Source organism: Lepisosteus platostomus, chromosome 8, assembly GCF_059453375.1.
Source record: "Lepisosteus platostomus isolate fLepPlt1 chromosome 8, fLepPlt1.hap1, whole genome shotgun sequence".
Classification (NCBI taxonomy): Eukaryota; Metazoa; Chordata; class Actinopteri; order Semionotiformes; family Lepisosteidae; genus Lepisosteus; species Lepisosteus platostomus.
The window spans coordinates 44,611,578-44,628,404 of NC_142618.1; the positions used below are offsets into that span (position 1 = coordinate 44,611,578).

General features: G+C 38.6%; 1 protein-coding gene across 2 annotated transcripts in view; it reads right to left on the bottom strand.

Annotated features, from left to right (window-relative positions):
* The window catches only part of lyrm4a (LYR motif containing 4 a), an 81,670-nt gene that overhangs the window by 56,106 nt on the left and 8,737 nt on the right, over nucleotides 1-16,827 (bottom strand). The window contains exons 2-3 of one of the 2 annotated variants that reach the window (XM_088643641.1): nucleotides 11,729-11,849; nucleotides 1,136-1,368 (exon numbers count right to left, since the gene is read on the bottom strand). In XM_088643641.1, the coding sequence (XP_088499767.1) occupies nucleotides 1,309-1,368; nucleotides 11,729-11,849 (181 nt within the window). In that variant the 3' untranslated portion in view covers nucleotides 1,136-1,308. Of the gene's footprint in view, nucleotides 1-1,135; nucleotides 1,369-11,728; nucleotides 11,850-16,827 lie in introns of those variants that run through there. The other variant, XM_088643640.1, reaches the window with a different exon arrangement.

The following is a 16,827-nucleotide window of genomic DNA, read 5'->3' on the forward strand; positions in this document are numbered from 1 at the left end:
CCTGCTTGTTGGCGGAAGTTTCTGGAAACTGAGGCTTGCCACAGCAGCTTGATTAGGAGTCATTTTCTCTGTCAACACTTGGGGAAAAACTTGGGCAAAAACTTAAGGTAAATTACCTATTGTATAAACACGGACTAGAAGAGACTTCAATACTGAGGCAAAGCACTTGGTAATAGATAACAAAAAGTGATGAATCTGTGGATGACTGTCAAGCCAGCAGCCATATCACCCTGCAACTCAAAACAGGCAACCCAGTGAAGCAAAGCGGGTGTGAGCCTGGTCAGTATGTGGATGGGAGACCTCCTGGGAAAAACTAAGGTTGCTGCTGGAAGAGGTGTTAGTTGGGCCAGCAGGGGGCGCTCACCCTGTGGTCCATGTGGGTCCTAATGCCCCAGTATAGTGATGGGGACACTATAATGTAAACAGGCGCTGTCCTTCGGATGAGACATAAAACCGAGGTCCTGACTCTCTGTGGTCATTAAAAATCCCAGGGCGTTTCTCGAAAAGAGTAGGGGTGTAACCCCGGCGTCCTGGCCAAATTTCCTATTGGCCCTTACCAATCATGGCCTCCTAATAATCCCCCTCTATGAATTGGCTACATTACTCTGCTCTCCTCCCCACTGATAGCTGATGTGTGGTGAGCGTTCTGGCAGCACTATGGCTGCCATTGTATTATCCAGGTGGATGCTGCACATTGGTGGTGGTGGAGGGGAGTGTCCAGAAAAGCACTATATAAGTGTAAGCAATTATTATTATTATTCTCAGTTCCACAGTTTGTGAGCTTATTGTGGCACTTATACATTGTCTCCTCATAGTTAAGCTCCCTGTGAAGTAAATATCTTAGATGAATAATACTCAAACATGGATATTTCACAATACTATTGTGACCTGTTGAAGAAAAGGCTGTGTTGATTATATGATTTTGAGCGATACGTGATGCACGTTACAGAGTGAATTTAAAGTTTTTATAGGAATATATTCTGCAGGAATATATTTATGCAGTTCATCCATGAAGGACGAACACACATTTGGTTGCTGTGTGTACTCAGATAAACAGGAGAAGTCGACACAGACGGAGGGTAAGGAAATCTCCCAGAGTCCTCCATAGTCACCTGGCATTGCAACAAGGTTGGAAGGTCAAGGGTGCAGCATTCTCAGAGGCAGACAAATGTAGCCCTTAGTCTCCCTCTGACGAAAGAAGCTGACAGGCGGTGAGTGGAGAATGCGTGTCCGGCTACAGGGACTGCAAAAGGTCCAGGTCTACCGTTGGAAACTGACAGCGGGAAGTCAGAAGAAAAAGAGAGAGAGTCAGAGGAGGCTTCCTGGAAGCAGAGACAATGTAAGCCAGTCAGGTTCAAGATGGAAAGGCTGAAAGAGAAAGAAGAGCAGCACTTCAGGGGTCAGAGGAAAAAAAGGAAGGAGGTAATGAAACACACCAGCAAAGCTGGAATTTTAAACTGTGTGAGTGAAATGACAGTAGGCAGGTTATGTGGTTCTGCTAAAGAGTAGACAGAGGAAAGTAAAAAAGGAAAGTGCTTCAAACCGCTTTTGGTTTGGCTTTATTTGAACTCAGAATAAACCAGTGTTCTCTGCTTGAAATGGAAAATAAAGTGCTCCTTTTCTTTAGTTTACTGCTGTGTCTGGAATGGCTATGTTCAAGGGTCTCACCTCTTTCAAAGACCACAAATTCCCTTAACCCCGGTATATCATAACACATGCACATATACAGTATCCTGAACATATTTATAGACTAAATATATCAATAGTAAACACCATGGTGAAATGCAATTTCTAAATCAAAAAAGGAAAACACAATATATACACCTTAAAGAGCTTATGAAACTAGAATAGAAATTTGTTATACAGGATCCATCTGTAAATTAACAATAGGGTTAGGTTAAGACGCTAACAAAATGAAAAATATTTAGTGGAATATTTGTCTATGAGTCTATTTAAAATCTTAGAGCACGTTTTTAATACAGAACTAAATTTGAAATTATTCTTATCATAGGATATATGATGTGGACCATTTTCCTGATTATTGTACAGATAATTGTGTTGGTGATAATAGCCAAGGAAACAATTCACTGTGACGGATGAGCCCATCTCATTGTCACTGCTTCATCTGTTACTTCTGCGATATAGCTCATCCTCTTGAGGAAACAATCTCAGACTGTATATAAACTTGTTTGTGATTTTCTCATTAAAAACAGAGGGCAGAACTTCAGCAGCCACGCAGCTGTGGTTTGAGAAGCTAGTTATCAAGAATATCACAGCTCATTGCAGATGGTGAAAATAAAAACTATCATCTAAAATAAAATAATATAATCTAAGACAAAAATGTTGTCTTGACATTAATGCCAGTGAATCTGGTAAAAAGTTGATACATATCAACTTGACCATATGACGTTTTTTATTCACCTTTTGGTATCAATGCTTAGAATATGTCAGACTTCATCTCTTTTACACTCTTTTGGAATAGAAGAACAATCAACAGGGTGAGAGAGAAACCTGCTGCCAAACCATCATTTCTCTTTTAACTATTGCAAATGAGGCGCCTCATGAAGAAATTTCTTTATGAAATGTCACCAAAAGCCCCACCTTCCAATCCACATGACTGTGCACGCACTGAATCAGTAAAGCAACCACCATTTTTATATGATACTTTATTGTCTGATTTCTCAGCTATGTTTTACACACACATAGACTTATGAAATCCATACAAAGACCTATCAATGTAACAATGTAAATCTAACATGACATAAAACACATCAATACATGTGGCGGTGCGGTGGCTCTGTGGCTAAGGATCTGCGCCTTTGGCTGGAAAATTGCCAGTTCACATCCTGCGGCCGGCAGAGGAATCCTACTCTGTTGGGCCCCTGAGCAAGGCCCTTAACCCCAACTGCTTCAGGGGTGCCATAGAAATGGCTGACCCTGCGTTCTGATCCCAAGCTTCTCTCCCTGTCTGTGTGTCTCATGTAGAGCAAGTTTGGGAACACGAAAAGACAAATTCCTAATACAAGAAATTGTATATGGCCAATAAAGTGATCTTATCTTATTTACATCAACCCATAAATAGTCATTACAAACCACTTATACAGAAATCCATACAGCCTACCAGAACCTGTAAGTTTATTTCTACCACAAACCTCCTATAATTGCCCCTATATTATGTAATTGTTGTTGGTTGCAATAAGTCCTTCAACATGTCTAAGGATATTCTGCATCATTACAAGCAAACCGGAACCAAAAAGATGTGAAGAAACAGCCCTTTAGTGTTGTAGTTTAGCTGCACACAGAATGCTAAACGTATCAAAAGAGGGGCCGGCGTCTGTGACTCAGCACAGAGCACAGTGATAAGAATCTTGTAAAAAAGAACCTAAAAAAGTCACACAAATGACCTTTAATATTTAAAACCTTTAATAAAAGCTGAAGACCGTTCCTTGTAGCTAAAAGACCTTATTGTTTACTCTGCTGGTTGCCACTCTAGTATTCACATCTGTCTTCAGTTTTCTTCATTCGCTACTGAGCATTCACTTTCTCAATACTAGTAATTCAATTTAATTTTAAGTTATTTAGAGCTGCTATAGACTTTTGCCTTCACAATCAAGAGGGCAGCACATTTTAACAGCTAAATGCCCCAAAGCGACTCCCTGATGTCCAATTCAAAGAAAAGAATAGATTTTTTCAAAGACTGTTGAGTCGTGATCCATCTGGGGGATTCCTTCTGAGAAGAGATTAAGACTGCCTTCATTGTTCAGAGAACATTTACAAACCTGGCACGAGCCAATGTTTTTATTGTATTCCTGTACACAATACTGATCTCCCATCTTCTTACAGATCGTGCTAATGTTGCAGCATCACTACAAAACTATGTGGGAAAAGTCACGCTGTGCTAGACTAGTACTTTCATTCCATATAAAAACAACTGTTTGTCATTATTCTATAACAATTGGTCTATAATTGTTTTAGAACCTTTGACTGTTATTTATACAAATATGCCTTTCCCTCACCTCATCAGGTTAGCAAATTTACTTCTCTAAAGCTTCTTTCAAGCTTAAAGGATGCCTATACCCTGAAGCCATCTTGAAGTGCTGAGTTCAGCACACTATAATTAGCTGATGCTAATAAATACTGTTGCCGTGATTACTAATAACTATGGTGACTACTATTTCCATCCTGGATTCCCTTTCATCTTGTTGACATGCATCCTCTGTTACTGATCCTTTCAGGTGCTGAACTAAATGCACATGCCTGAATTGGCAACCTGTCTGAGCCAGTCATCTGTTAACAGTCCGTGAATTCCACAGTACCTCACCACAGACTGGAGCAACGTTGCCTCTCTTATTGTTACCACTGCAAGCTTGACATGTCCCAGGAGGCTGTGTGGCAAGATGAAGAAACCTGGACCAACTAGAACCCACCGAGCCCTGGTGGAGTGGTGCTGTGAATGCCAGTCAGTCAATGAGGCTTGAACTAGTGATATCTGGGTTCCACCTGCACTCTAAGACAGTGAGTCAGAGACTTAGCTGAGTACTTGGGATGGACCAGTTAAGGTTTTGGACTCCCAATTAGGGCCCTGCTGTCATACACTTGACCCAGATCTCTTCAGAAAGAGACTCAGCAGTAGAAATGGCCACTTTGGATACAAGCATCAGCCTAATGAATTAATCAATGTTTTGCAAAAAAGTTAAGGAAATATAGGCAGAACTTTTTTCACTGATTTGCATTGAAGAAGTTTAGGCTTCAGTTCAAATCTGTGAAAAAATGCTGCAACCAAGAAAATGATTTTTTTGCCAACAACACAACTTATACATTTTCTCTTGATCTCCTCATCTTATATATTGTTGTTATGGATGCCAGTTACATGTAATTATTTCATACATTCACCATTCTATATCTTTTTTAAAAACAAAGGTATCTGTACTTAAAATGAGGCACCAACATTTTGATCCTATTATCTCTCTCACCATATCTGTCTTCGCAATTGCCTCACACAGATTTATACGGGCTCAATTAATTTATTCACCATGACTCCGATACCCTCTATGATAATACCAACTTCACACCTCCTCTCAGTAACTTGCTTTCTTATGAGTTCTACGGAGGTTCTGTTTTGAATGCAGTGTAGATTCTTCATTGTCAAACGTTTTCGGCTGTAAAGGCTTCTTCAGGCGTCACTGAGTCCTGTCCTCAAGAAGCCTTCACAGCCGAAACGTTTGGTCTCTTTTCTTTTCAGCGTGGAATAAACCTTTACCTTTGCTGCCTACGCATGCCGACGCAGCTACTTGAATCCCTAAAATTATACCACCACAGAAGTTATATCTATAAAGTTATATATATATAACGTAATAAAGACAGTAAACAGCTTTGCGCAGGGAATATTTTGTGATGCAGGTCACATTGACAAGACAAAACTTCAGTTATGCCACACTGTGACTGTGCTTGCAACTGTGTATGACAGATTTCATGTGTTGAGTGAGACGGATGGTATTTCTGCAAATTTAATTGCTCACCATTATGTAGGTCAATAACCAATAGACGCAGCTGGCATTAGCATGCGGTGATGCTAATGTATTTGCGAAAAGCCAGTGGACACAAAGACCCCCATTCAAGAATGCACAAGCAAACTCGGTTCCTGCAGGGCTGATCAGGTTTGAACTCCAAGTCACTTTCCTTCCATTCCTTTCCTAACCGCTTCTTCACAAGTCAGGGTCACAGTGGTCCGGAGCCTATCCCGGCAGGCAACAGGCGCATGGCAGGATACACCCCGGAAGGGACGTCAGTCCCAAAGTCACTTTTAATGGACTTAATTCAAATCTGTACTGGCCTGGACATACTGTTTATTAGATTATTTCAGCCTTTAAAATTGATGTTTTGAACTTCAGATTCCACTGATAAACAGTTCAATATTTATTTCAGGTCTGAAAACAGGTGTTAATATTTGGCCCTTAATCATATACTTCCTGCACATCATTTGGCTATGTTGAAATTGAAGCAGCAACACACCCTGCCTTGGTGGAAATAGCTGCCCACTCCCTTGAGCACATGGTTCCTGCATGATTATATATTTACTTCTTAATTAAGTAATGCATGATTGTGATTATTTCTTTCAAAGCTTTCTTAGTTAAAACTTTTTACAATTATACCTACATTACAGTAACAACACATTTAAAATGCAGTGATTGGTCAAAACACACTGTTGAATATGACGGAATCGTTTGCATTTTGGTCTTTTTAATTGGTTTAATGTTTATAGCTTCCCCAAACGTATCCTTGGTTTGTACTGGACAATTAGCAGTGGAGTGGAAAACAGGAATGCACAATGTTAATGTCTAGCAGGAGAGCTGCAGCTATTAAAATGAACAATTTCATCTAGTGTGAAAATCTCCATGGAGTATAAAGAGCAGGTGAACCGATCTTTTAAGCACACAGCACATACAAAGCTACATTAACATCGGGAAAAATGAATGCAAAAACTATTGTCCACCATAAAAATTTCAATGCCTCATATATACAGCTTGGAGTTGCAGTAAAAGTACTTAGATTAGGCTTAGCCACTGTAAATTGGAAAACCCGCATGCAATTTTAGAGGATTCCACAGTCAAAAAACACATTAGGCAATGTGACAGTGACAAGCTTTCCATAGCAAGTTTCCAGTGCAGCCCACATATTGAAGAAAGAATAGAAGGCTAGTCAAGTGATTAATTTTACTATACCCTGTAACCACTGTGGGCATAAAAAAGTATCAGTGCAATGTATAAATCTGAAACAGGTTTGTCTGCTAACAAAACCTGCAAAGTCTGAATTCAATAGGAGTCCCAGTTTTCAAGCCAGCGACTATATAAAGTTTCAGAAGGCAATGTCATATTGCAAAACATATTGCAATATTGTAATTATACTGTCACGAAAGTGATATCTATAAAGTTTGGAATAAAGACGCTAAACAGTTTTTGCACAGGGAGTATTTTGTGATGCAGGTCACATTGACAATAAAAATGTCATACTGTGACATTATGTATGACAGTAATTGCAATGTCAATCGAATAACTGCCTAGTTCACAGGCCAAGCAGTTGCTGAAAAAGAGAAGAAGGCATTATTAGGAGTTTGTGAATAAAAAAACAGAAGCAGATTTTGATGTTGATGAAACTGACTAATTTTCAATTCAGTCATGTCAGCAGTTCCCCAGACAGTGGGAGTTTCATTTCTTGATAAACGGTGGTCCTCTTAGTTTTGCACAGCCACAACAATACATTGTGTTACAATACATGAGATGGCTGAAGAGGTGAAAAGGTTGTAATAAAATGGAAAAGCATTTGCTCTGAAACCAAACTTCTTTATCAAAGGTAGCCCATGCCCTCAGCCAGATTGTACTCAGGCTGGCTTGTGGTAAATACTTATTGTACAAGCCCCCATCTGGAGTTTGTCAAATGGAATAGAGTGTTGCCTCAATGAGACCACATCTAAGGGAGCAATTCTGACTGCTGTTTATGGTGATGTACCTAACAACAGTTCTGAATATTTGGGAAACCTGGAGAAGGTGGGTTTGGTGCTTCAAGTCTGGTGGGTTCAACACTTTCAGGGAAACAATGGTAATTCCTGGAGGGGTATAAGTGGGAAAGACTTAATCTGAACCTGAGTGATAAGATGTTCTATTACTACTATACTACTCATAGATTGCCTATAGAACACACCATGTTCGAACCGGGATTCTCATAAGTATACTTCGTTCAAGAGCAACATAGGCCAAAGGTCAATGATCAACTCTATTGTTGTGTCAGCAGACCAGGGGCTCAAGTATAGAAAAGTGGTCGGGGAATCCTCATCTTGGTGAACATTGTAGTCCATTCCTCCGGTACAGTTATACCTATAATTGTAGTTAAAATTAATGAAAGGACTAGATCACAGGTACAAGTGGGTGAAATCTTTTTCCACAGGATTGATGTGACAGGGTGAGAGGTTCAGTGATCCAGTAAAGTCCTGGAGTTGAGCCACTGCTCTTTAGGAGCATGCTGGGGTATTATTGCCACCTTAACAAGATAGCCCTTAAGAGGCACACTTCAGATCTCTTCCAAGCACAATTCTCGTAAGGAGAGAATGAAAATGGATGGACAATTAGAAACATGAAAAACAGGTTCCAAATACGAGTGATTCTGTGTCTGCCTGAGAGCCCTTAACTTTAAAGCAGAAACTTTTGTCTTTCTACTAGTAATTAAACTGAAAGCAGACGAGTACGAAATTAGGACTGTCTGGCAGTAATGTTGCTCCTAGGTATTTATTGGCATCTACTATTTACCAAAGAAGTAGCCAAGCTTTCTGAAAAGGTAAGCTTAATAAGACCATTGACACTGCCAGAACAAAACTGCACACTTCTGTGCTCATGAACACAACTTTAATTTGGCAGCAATCAACACAACAAAAAATGTCCTGTTCTTTCTCATATCTTTTCTGAAAATATTTTCGATTTTTTAAAGGCACAGTGGTTTTCCAATGTGCATTTGCTGAACGCCAGACAATTCTAGCCAAATACATATTTTAGAATAGAAAAGGTTTCAATTATTGAAACAGAATCATACACAATTTATGGTGTGCTGCAAACAACAACTTAAAAATATAGGAGGGGTTAGATATAATAAATTGCTAGTTTAGAAATAGACAAAACTGATTCCACTACCTTTGTGAAGGTCAGTGTTTCAATTATGATGCCAGATTAAAGAAGAAAAGAAAAATAATCAATAACATGATTCATCTCCCCACAGTTGCTTTTAGCCCCTAAATAAAAGTCTTTGATTTCTAAAAAATATCCCTCTTATCTAAGGAATACATGAATGAAAATAACATTGAAAGTGTTTGATTAAAGGTATATTGGCAAACAACTTAAATATTTAATGAAGATGCTCCACTTTACAGTCAGTTGTTCACACAGGCTTTTTATGTGAGTGCTCTGAGGAACATTAAAGAAAAGATTGCCTCATGTCAAGTTACATAAGACTTACATTCTATGCTTTGAAAAAAAAAACTGTGCAGAGAAAAAAATCTTTAGGAAGTCCTAACCAAGCTACAATATACTGTATCTTACAACCGACACGCATTTCTTTGTATAAATGATTATAGACTTTTTATAAATAAATTGAAATAACTGATTAATTCTTGTAAAGTTTTTAATATCCTTCAGCAAACCAACCAAAGAATGACAGGATTTCTCCATACAATCTATATTCAAGAGCATTCCAACTATAATAAACCCCCCAAAATTAAAACACAATAGAAAGAAGCAAGGAAAACATCGTTATGATATTGTCAAATGCCTCAAAGGTAAGACAGAGCAAAGACCATGTGTGTTCCTACAAATTAACAGCATTAACACCTTGTAGCTTGATTTTCTTATTTCAAAAGAGAACGAAGGACAGAGCTTATCAGTACTGGGTGGGGAACCATCTTAGAAAGATGGTTGCTGTTGCAGGGGATGATCCCCGCTGCTCTACACTTTAAAAAAAACCAATGCCCCAGTGCTGAGTTGTAAGAAGTGCCAGACTTTTGGATAGGACATTAAACCAAAGTCATGGCTAAATGCTTATGAAAGACCCCATGGCTGTGTTCTTAAAATTAGGGATTACCACCCCCGTGAATTCAGAACCGAAATCAATTCACCCTACTTACAGTATACTTATGTCTCCCTTAATTCAACTGGTGAAGCAATTGCTCACTTTTTCACTTGATCTGCTGTGCAAAAGGACAGATAGTGCCAAATGGCTGCTGTGTGGTGGTGGCCATATACAATTGCTCCTACTCTGTCCTGTCTCTCATTTCCGGTTCTTTGCTGTCCTTCCGGTGTCTCTCTCTGTCTGGGGCTATATATTTACGGTTCACTCATTCACCTTCGCTCAGCACTGATGTTCGGATGTCCTGAGAACCGCCTAGCATTCAGGTTGCCCCACGTCCTCTGCCTGAGGGCATTGGTTTCTATACGACTCCTGAACTGCCAAGCCCGGGCTAATCCCCCATTCTGCCGCTACGCATATGGGTCTTTTTCCGCTCTCCTGCCTCTGCATAGTTCGTCCCTTCCAACATCCGTGACACTCTTGTACCAATAGTTCAGGACTCGTGAGTAAATTGTGCTGTTCCCCATTAAAGTCATAGTGACAACAGCAGGAAGTGTCTCTGCGTTGTGTAACAGAATTCAGCTTGGGAGGAAAAAATATAGACAATCTGAAGTATGATCTGTGTCTGTGACTAAGGATCTGTGCCTGTGGCTGGAAGGTTGCCGGTTCGAATCCCGCAGCCAGCAGGGGAATCCTACTCCGCTGGGCCCCTGAGCAAGGAAGGCCTTTAACCCCAGCTGCTCCATGAATGAATGGCTGACCCTGTGCTCTGACCCCAAGCTTCTCTCTCTGTCTGTGTGTCTCATTGATAGCAAGTTGAGGTATGTGAAAAGACAAATTCCTAATACAAGAAATTGTATATGGCCAATAAAGTGATCTTATCTTATATTAAACACACTATATACTGTAACTACCACGCCAAGATCAGATCAGTTTCTTGGTATTATCGATACTGGATTACATCTGGCACACTGCACACATATTGAATAAAATCATGATACAGTAACATCTGCACTGAAAATAATATCAAAGTTGACAAGTTCATACGTGTTATTTGACAGGTTTAAAGTGCCAAACGTCTGATTCTAACAGCATAAGACTGTAAACTGAAAAAAGCAATTTTTCTGCCTGAATTAAGTTTTTAACTATGTCAGTCTCCCAAGTTATCACCTCCTCGAACCAATATAGATGTGAGAACTTGTTTGAAATACATTCTAAGCCTCTTTTGTTTTATTCTCTGTAGAAGGGAAGGCTGCATAATGCTTACTAGCAAATCTACAACTAGCTTGTTGCCTCAAATTAGACTCCTGTGTCATGACATTGATATATATCCTTTATTTGGGAGAATTTATGCTGCAAATTGAAATATTACATGAGTATCGGAAACAAAATCCCATGTTAAGGATAAATTTAATTTAATTGATTGAACAGTACATAAAGTAGCTGCTACTGAATAAAAGTGGAGAGGAAGGTGAACCCATTAATCATGGTTCTAAGTTCCCCACAAAGCAAAGAGAACAAACCGAAAGACAAAAAAGGACCCCCAATAATGCAGTAATTAATAAAATACCTGAAAATGTAAATAAACCACACTGCATGCTTTACACGTGCCCGTTACTGTTGCTTCTTGTTTAATAAGTTGACTCTTACAAGTCAATAAAGCAAGACAAACTGTTTTTAAATCCTTGGTCACCATCTCCAACAATCCTAAATCCACGCAGCTAAACTACTGTAATTATAAGAGTAAAATGTATTAGTCTATAATTACTCATTTCAGTAATTTCAGTTTTAAGATGGACTAAGTGAGTACTTCTAAGGACTCCCTTACTTTACAATTTTCTTAAATGCAAGTGGTACGATACCATTAAGCCCTGGAAAAAACTTTGTCTCTCCTCAGTCTGGGGCAATTTGGCTGCTTATTCAACAGAAAGCAACTGAGTGAATAACATGTATTTAATATATTTGCCGCTTGCCTTTCATCATATAAAAGTTTCCCATTTGTAACTCTGCAACAATCATTAACTGTTATACTGATTTTTTTATTTATTTTAGCCTCCACTGTTCTCTCTCTTTGCCATCTAGGTCATTCTCGACTTTTCACTCGAATGATGGATATCCTTACCTGTCTCTGAAGTACAGCTAAGTTGTCTCTTGCCTTGTTTAATAGCACTTCAACTGTTTTGGAGTCCTCCACATGCTTGTTTTCTTTGAAGGCATCCCTGACCCTTCGGAGGGCATAAGTCCTGTAAAAACAGACATAGTTAAGTGCATCTTATTGTTGACGACTGGGGTAGAGTAATAAATCCCTGGCACCATGGAGTCCTCTCGAACACTAGCTGGAAAGGCAACCCTGACAAACATTTGCAGCTTCTCTAGAATGGAAAAAAAATAATTTAACTTGTCATCAAAAAATTTATTCAGAAGTGCGAAGTAATCGAGTCTAAGTTCCCCAAAAGAAATCAAGTGTACTGGATTTCATAGCTAGATGCAAAAATAACAATACACCTTCACTGTATTGGTGGTATCACATTGTACTACAGGAACAAACTAGAAATAATTTCAGCTAAGAGGAAGTATCATTTTTTCTGCTTAGAATACACTCTTGCACAGCACTGGAGAGTTATTCTATTCTGGGTAGGGAGTGTATACTCTTACATGACATTACTGATTAATCATTCCGCTCTTTGGAGTTTTTGGTTAGAATACCACAGAACACAACATTAGTAAATGTTTCAGTAGTCTCTCCAGCTTGTTGCAGTTCTGCAACCAGGGTTTCTATATGTCCTGAATACAGAAGAAAGATGGTTCTGAAAAAACATGAACAGAGGAAACATGAACACTGGAATCCTCCAGTGTGTGTGAAGCTCAGAACAGTAACCACATAAAACCGGTGTGGCTTCCAAGTGTGAGATCTCACTTTGTCACATACATGTATTTAATTTACATTTAACTGCATTGTACCAATGGCCATACTTGATGCCAATCCTCTAATTCACCTGATATGGGCACTGATGGGCCAAGATGCCAATGTGTGGACAAAGTCATCTGAGAAGGAAGCTTGTTTTCTGCATTTTTGTTAGGGCGTTTAGTCTCAAATGTAATGCCACGACAGCACCCTGAAAGCAGACTTTTTAACATCAGACTTGCATTATTCATATTTCTTAAACAAGTGCAATAAATAAAACTGAACTGCGTACATTGGTATTGCTACCATTACTCAATCTACAATGTCAGAACGACATCTGCGCTCATTATGACAACAATAATGAATCATTATTCTTACTTCTAAAAGGTAAATACAACAGAAAAAAGTTTGGAAGCACAGATCAAAGAAATATGTTTCCGTTTTTCAGAACGGTTTGCTTGCAGGCCTAATACTTTTAAGACTACTATATGGGGACATTTATACATTGAATATATCAGAGATAGAGAAACAACTATTTTCCTGCAAAAAGCAGAAATCCCATAAGGAAATTAAAGCCTTTGATGGTGTTCAATATGTTGTTATATGGCAGTTATAACACTCTTGAAGCCTATGGCTATGTTCATTTCCTTTATGGATTGTCCTACCATTTCTTAACAGTGTGTTTTTAATGCAATGTGATTTTGAAATAAAAATAGATATGAGAAACAGAACAACTACCAAATTAAGGTTTTCTGCAAAGCAGCTGTCAGTGACACACGGGGCTCTGAAGTCATGTCATTCTGTCAAATACAGATACTTTCTTGGGAGAATCTTGTTTCCAGGTTTCAAAAAAGCAAAAACCAAGGAAACAAACCACAAGAAAGGCACCCTGTACTGTACTGCCCCTGTGATGCTAATGCTAACTTCAAAACAAATTGAAAATACTTTTTCTATGATTTATCTAACATTCCTTTGGGTTTAAACTAAAATGATTCTATAATAAGTACTTTACTACATTAACATTACGTAGTGTGTTTTTTCCTCACATGATGAAAATGATTCAAAATCATCACCGTCTGACAGGAAGCACAGTACTAGCAGTTTATTAATGGCAAGCTGCAGGTCATACTGTACTTTTGTATGCTTGAATGCCTTTTCATTAATAACAGGTTATCCAACACAAATTGCCTAAACTAACTTAGATAAAATGCACTACAATAGTGAATACAACACAAATAGAATTCTTCACAGACTTCATAAAACAGAGTTGGTGGAGATAATCTCTGTAGTAGATTCCCTGGGGGAAGGAAGATACAGTAAATGTCTATCCATTCCCTCAGAGAATACTGTTACATGATTATATTCATTCCAGACTCCTAGAAACTGCACATCCCCTGCTTCCACTGGGAATATCCCATCAAACAGAGATTCCTCAAGTACAATCACATCCAAAGTTAAAATCACAGCTTACCATGTTACACTCATAGAAAGATGACAATGGGATTTTATTCAGTAAACAGCTGACAAAACGTTTTTTTTTTGCAGAAAGCAACAAAATGAGAAACAAATTGATAGTGATGCAATATGACGCAATGGAGCCCTAGGTTCAGTTCTTGAGGTGTTGTCTGTGTGGAGTTTGTATGTTACCCCCATGTTTGCATAGGTTTCTCCAGCTGGTGCAGTGTTCTCCCACAGTCCAAAGATATACTGGTAGGTTAATCTACTTTGGGAAAACTGGCCCTGGAGTGTGTGTGTGTTTGTATCTGTGTGTTTCCAGTACTTTTTATCTGCTGGGGTAGGTTCCCATCAACCTCAAGACCCTGTATTAGACAACGCAGTAAGAAAAGGAAGGATGCCCATGTATTCTGTGACTGATCCAGAATAACAGACAACGATCAGGATATAGTCCTTAAAACACTACCCTTAGGCTGTAAAGTCATAAATTCACAGTTTTAAAGGTGATCAATTTTCTCATTAACTTTTCACTTCTAATGATGATAAATCATTAGATTTAAAAGGGCATCTCTGTCAAGTTAGTTGCAAAAACATATTTTTACTCTCCAGAAAGCAAATTATCTTTGTGGCTTTGTTCTGGATGTCAGCTAGTAAACAAAGGTTAACTAAATGCTATGAGGACAAATTTCTCCAGGTTGTGGCATAAAGTCCACACTGCCAATAATGGTTTTTAATCTGGTAGGAAGGTACTGTACTGGTGCATTTTGTCCCGGTTTTAGGTCTGAAGAAGGTTTTCCTTTAAAAGCTGTCAATACTTTGCTCCATTAATGTTTCCAACAGTCTTAAGAAGCTTCCCAGTCCCTGCTGAGGAGGGTGAGTTGCCCCCATCATGTTTAATAGTAGGAGTGGTGTCGATGAAGTGATGTACTATGTTGCATTTGTGTCAGATGTATCGCTTGAAATATAGACCAGGAAGTTTCCATTTTCTCATCTGATTGCAAAACCTCAGACATTTACAGCACCACTTAGGTGTTTTATTGCAAATCCCTTTTGGGATTTGGGGATTTGAGACATTTTTATTTTCAGTTTCACACCTGCACTCTTGGTGGGATATTTTTGACATTTTTACCACAACTGAGCTCTGCCTAATAGTGACTAATAGTCTTACCAAGCTTATGTTGGCCTAATAGTGGCATCCCTTGTCAGTTTCCTCCTTGACAGGCTTCTCAGTATTGAGAGACCGCTATCATTGGCCACAGACAGAGGCCACTCAATAAGAGTGTGGCATGGTCAGCTAATTTATGTTTGCCACAGAAAAAGGTCTGAATTCTTATGCAATCATGACTTTTCTGTTTTCCTTTCATGTTATCTCCGTTCATTTTGTTTTTGCTTGTGGAGCAGGTTGCATATATAATGATAATGCAAAATGTCATGACTGCTAAGTTTAAAGCAACAAAACGTGAAAACCATGCAATGGTCTGAACATTTTTGCAAGGCACTGAATGTAGCCATAGGCTGGGAGGCATATTTAGAGCAAAGAGGCAAGCTGAGCAATGAAGCAATTTTTGTTTTAAAAAAATCTATAAGACGCATTTCCTTTTTATGATGTGCTAGCTAGCAATGGTTTTAAAAATGTGTCTGATAGGTAGACACAAGGAACATACATTTTCCTTCTAATTTCTACTGACTAGGTGTATATTTTTAGACATGCATTTTGTTTACCTTTTCAAATTGATTTTTCTCAGTGCATAGGGTGCCGATTTAGTGTTTGAATACTTGCGCAAGGCACTGATTTTATAGAGACAACCAAACAACATGTACTGTTTTAGGCCTATTGGCCTGGATTGTTAATGCGTAAGAAAGATTTGTTTGATGGATGAATATTAAGCTGATAGTTTCCCATCACAGAAAAGTAATCTTTCCCACAAGCCTCAGGTTAAGAGATGAAGCCCCACTTGTATGCATCACTGCAGCTATGCTGCCCTGTTTGTCATACAGATTACTGTCTATGATTATCACCTAAGAAAGAAAGCTCTCACTGATTTAGGAGGAAAATACATGTCATGAGTCACCACTTGTCCATTTAAATCCTATAAAGCCAGGAAGCTGAAAAGTGGGATTCTTGTGATTGAATGTTTAGAAATGTCATTGATAATTTCTTTCATTATCTGTAGTTCCAAGAATACATTAAGCTATTTTAAAAAGAGATCTTAAGCTGCGCTGCAGTTCAGTTTTTTTCAGAATATAGGTTATAAATGGCATCAATATCTTATGTCACCCTGCAAATGCTCATACTTTCTGTGTGTCCAAAAATCAATGATTTGAAATCTTTAGACAACTGCACTCTCTAGCTGGAGCTATAAGAATTCATCACTTACAGCAAATGACTGGTCTCTCTGGGCCAAAGTGACAACTCAATTTACACTGATTTAACAAGGCTTTGGGCTTTTTATTACATGTAATGTGCTGAATGACTAACATCTGCCTTGTTGTGTATCTTCCTGTAGCACAGTACCTCAGCACAAAGCTCCAGCTATGTCTTGAGTATTTAACATAAGAACATAAGAAACCCTTTTTCATAACAAGCTACTGTAAACAATAGGCTGGAAGCAGAACTGGATCTTCCTAATTCATGAAAGATTGGCTTTCCTTTATGACACAAAATTTCACTAGTTCTCAAAAGGACTAGTTTCAGTACTAGGAATACATTTTCAATATTATACAACTAAGAAAACAATTAAAAGGGGTTTCCAGGTATCAGTTACATAAAGCTTGTAAAAACATTTTATAGGTCAGTAATTATGTTTTTAAAAAGCTTCAAAGTCTGGAATTGATTTGTGACAGTGAATAAGCTAATCATA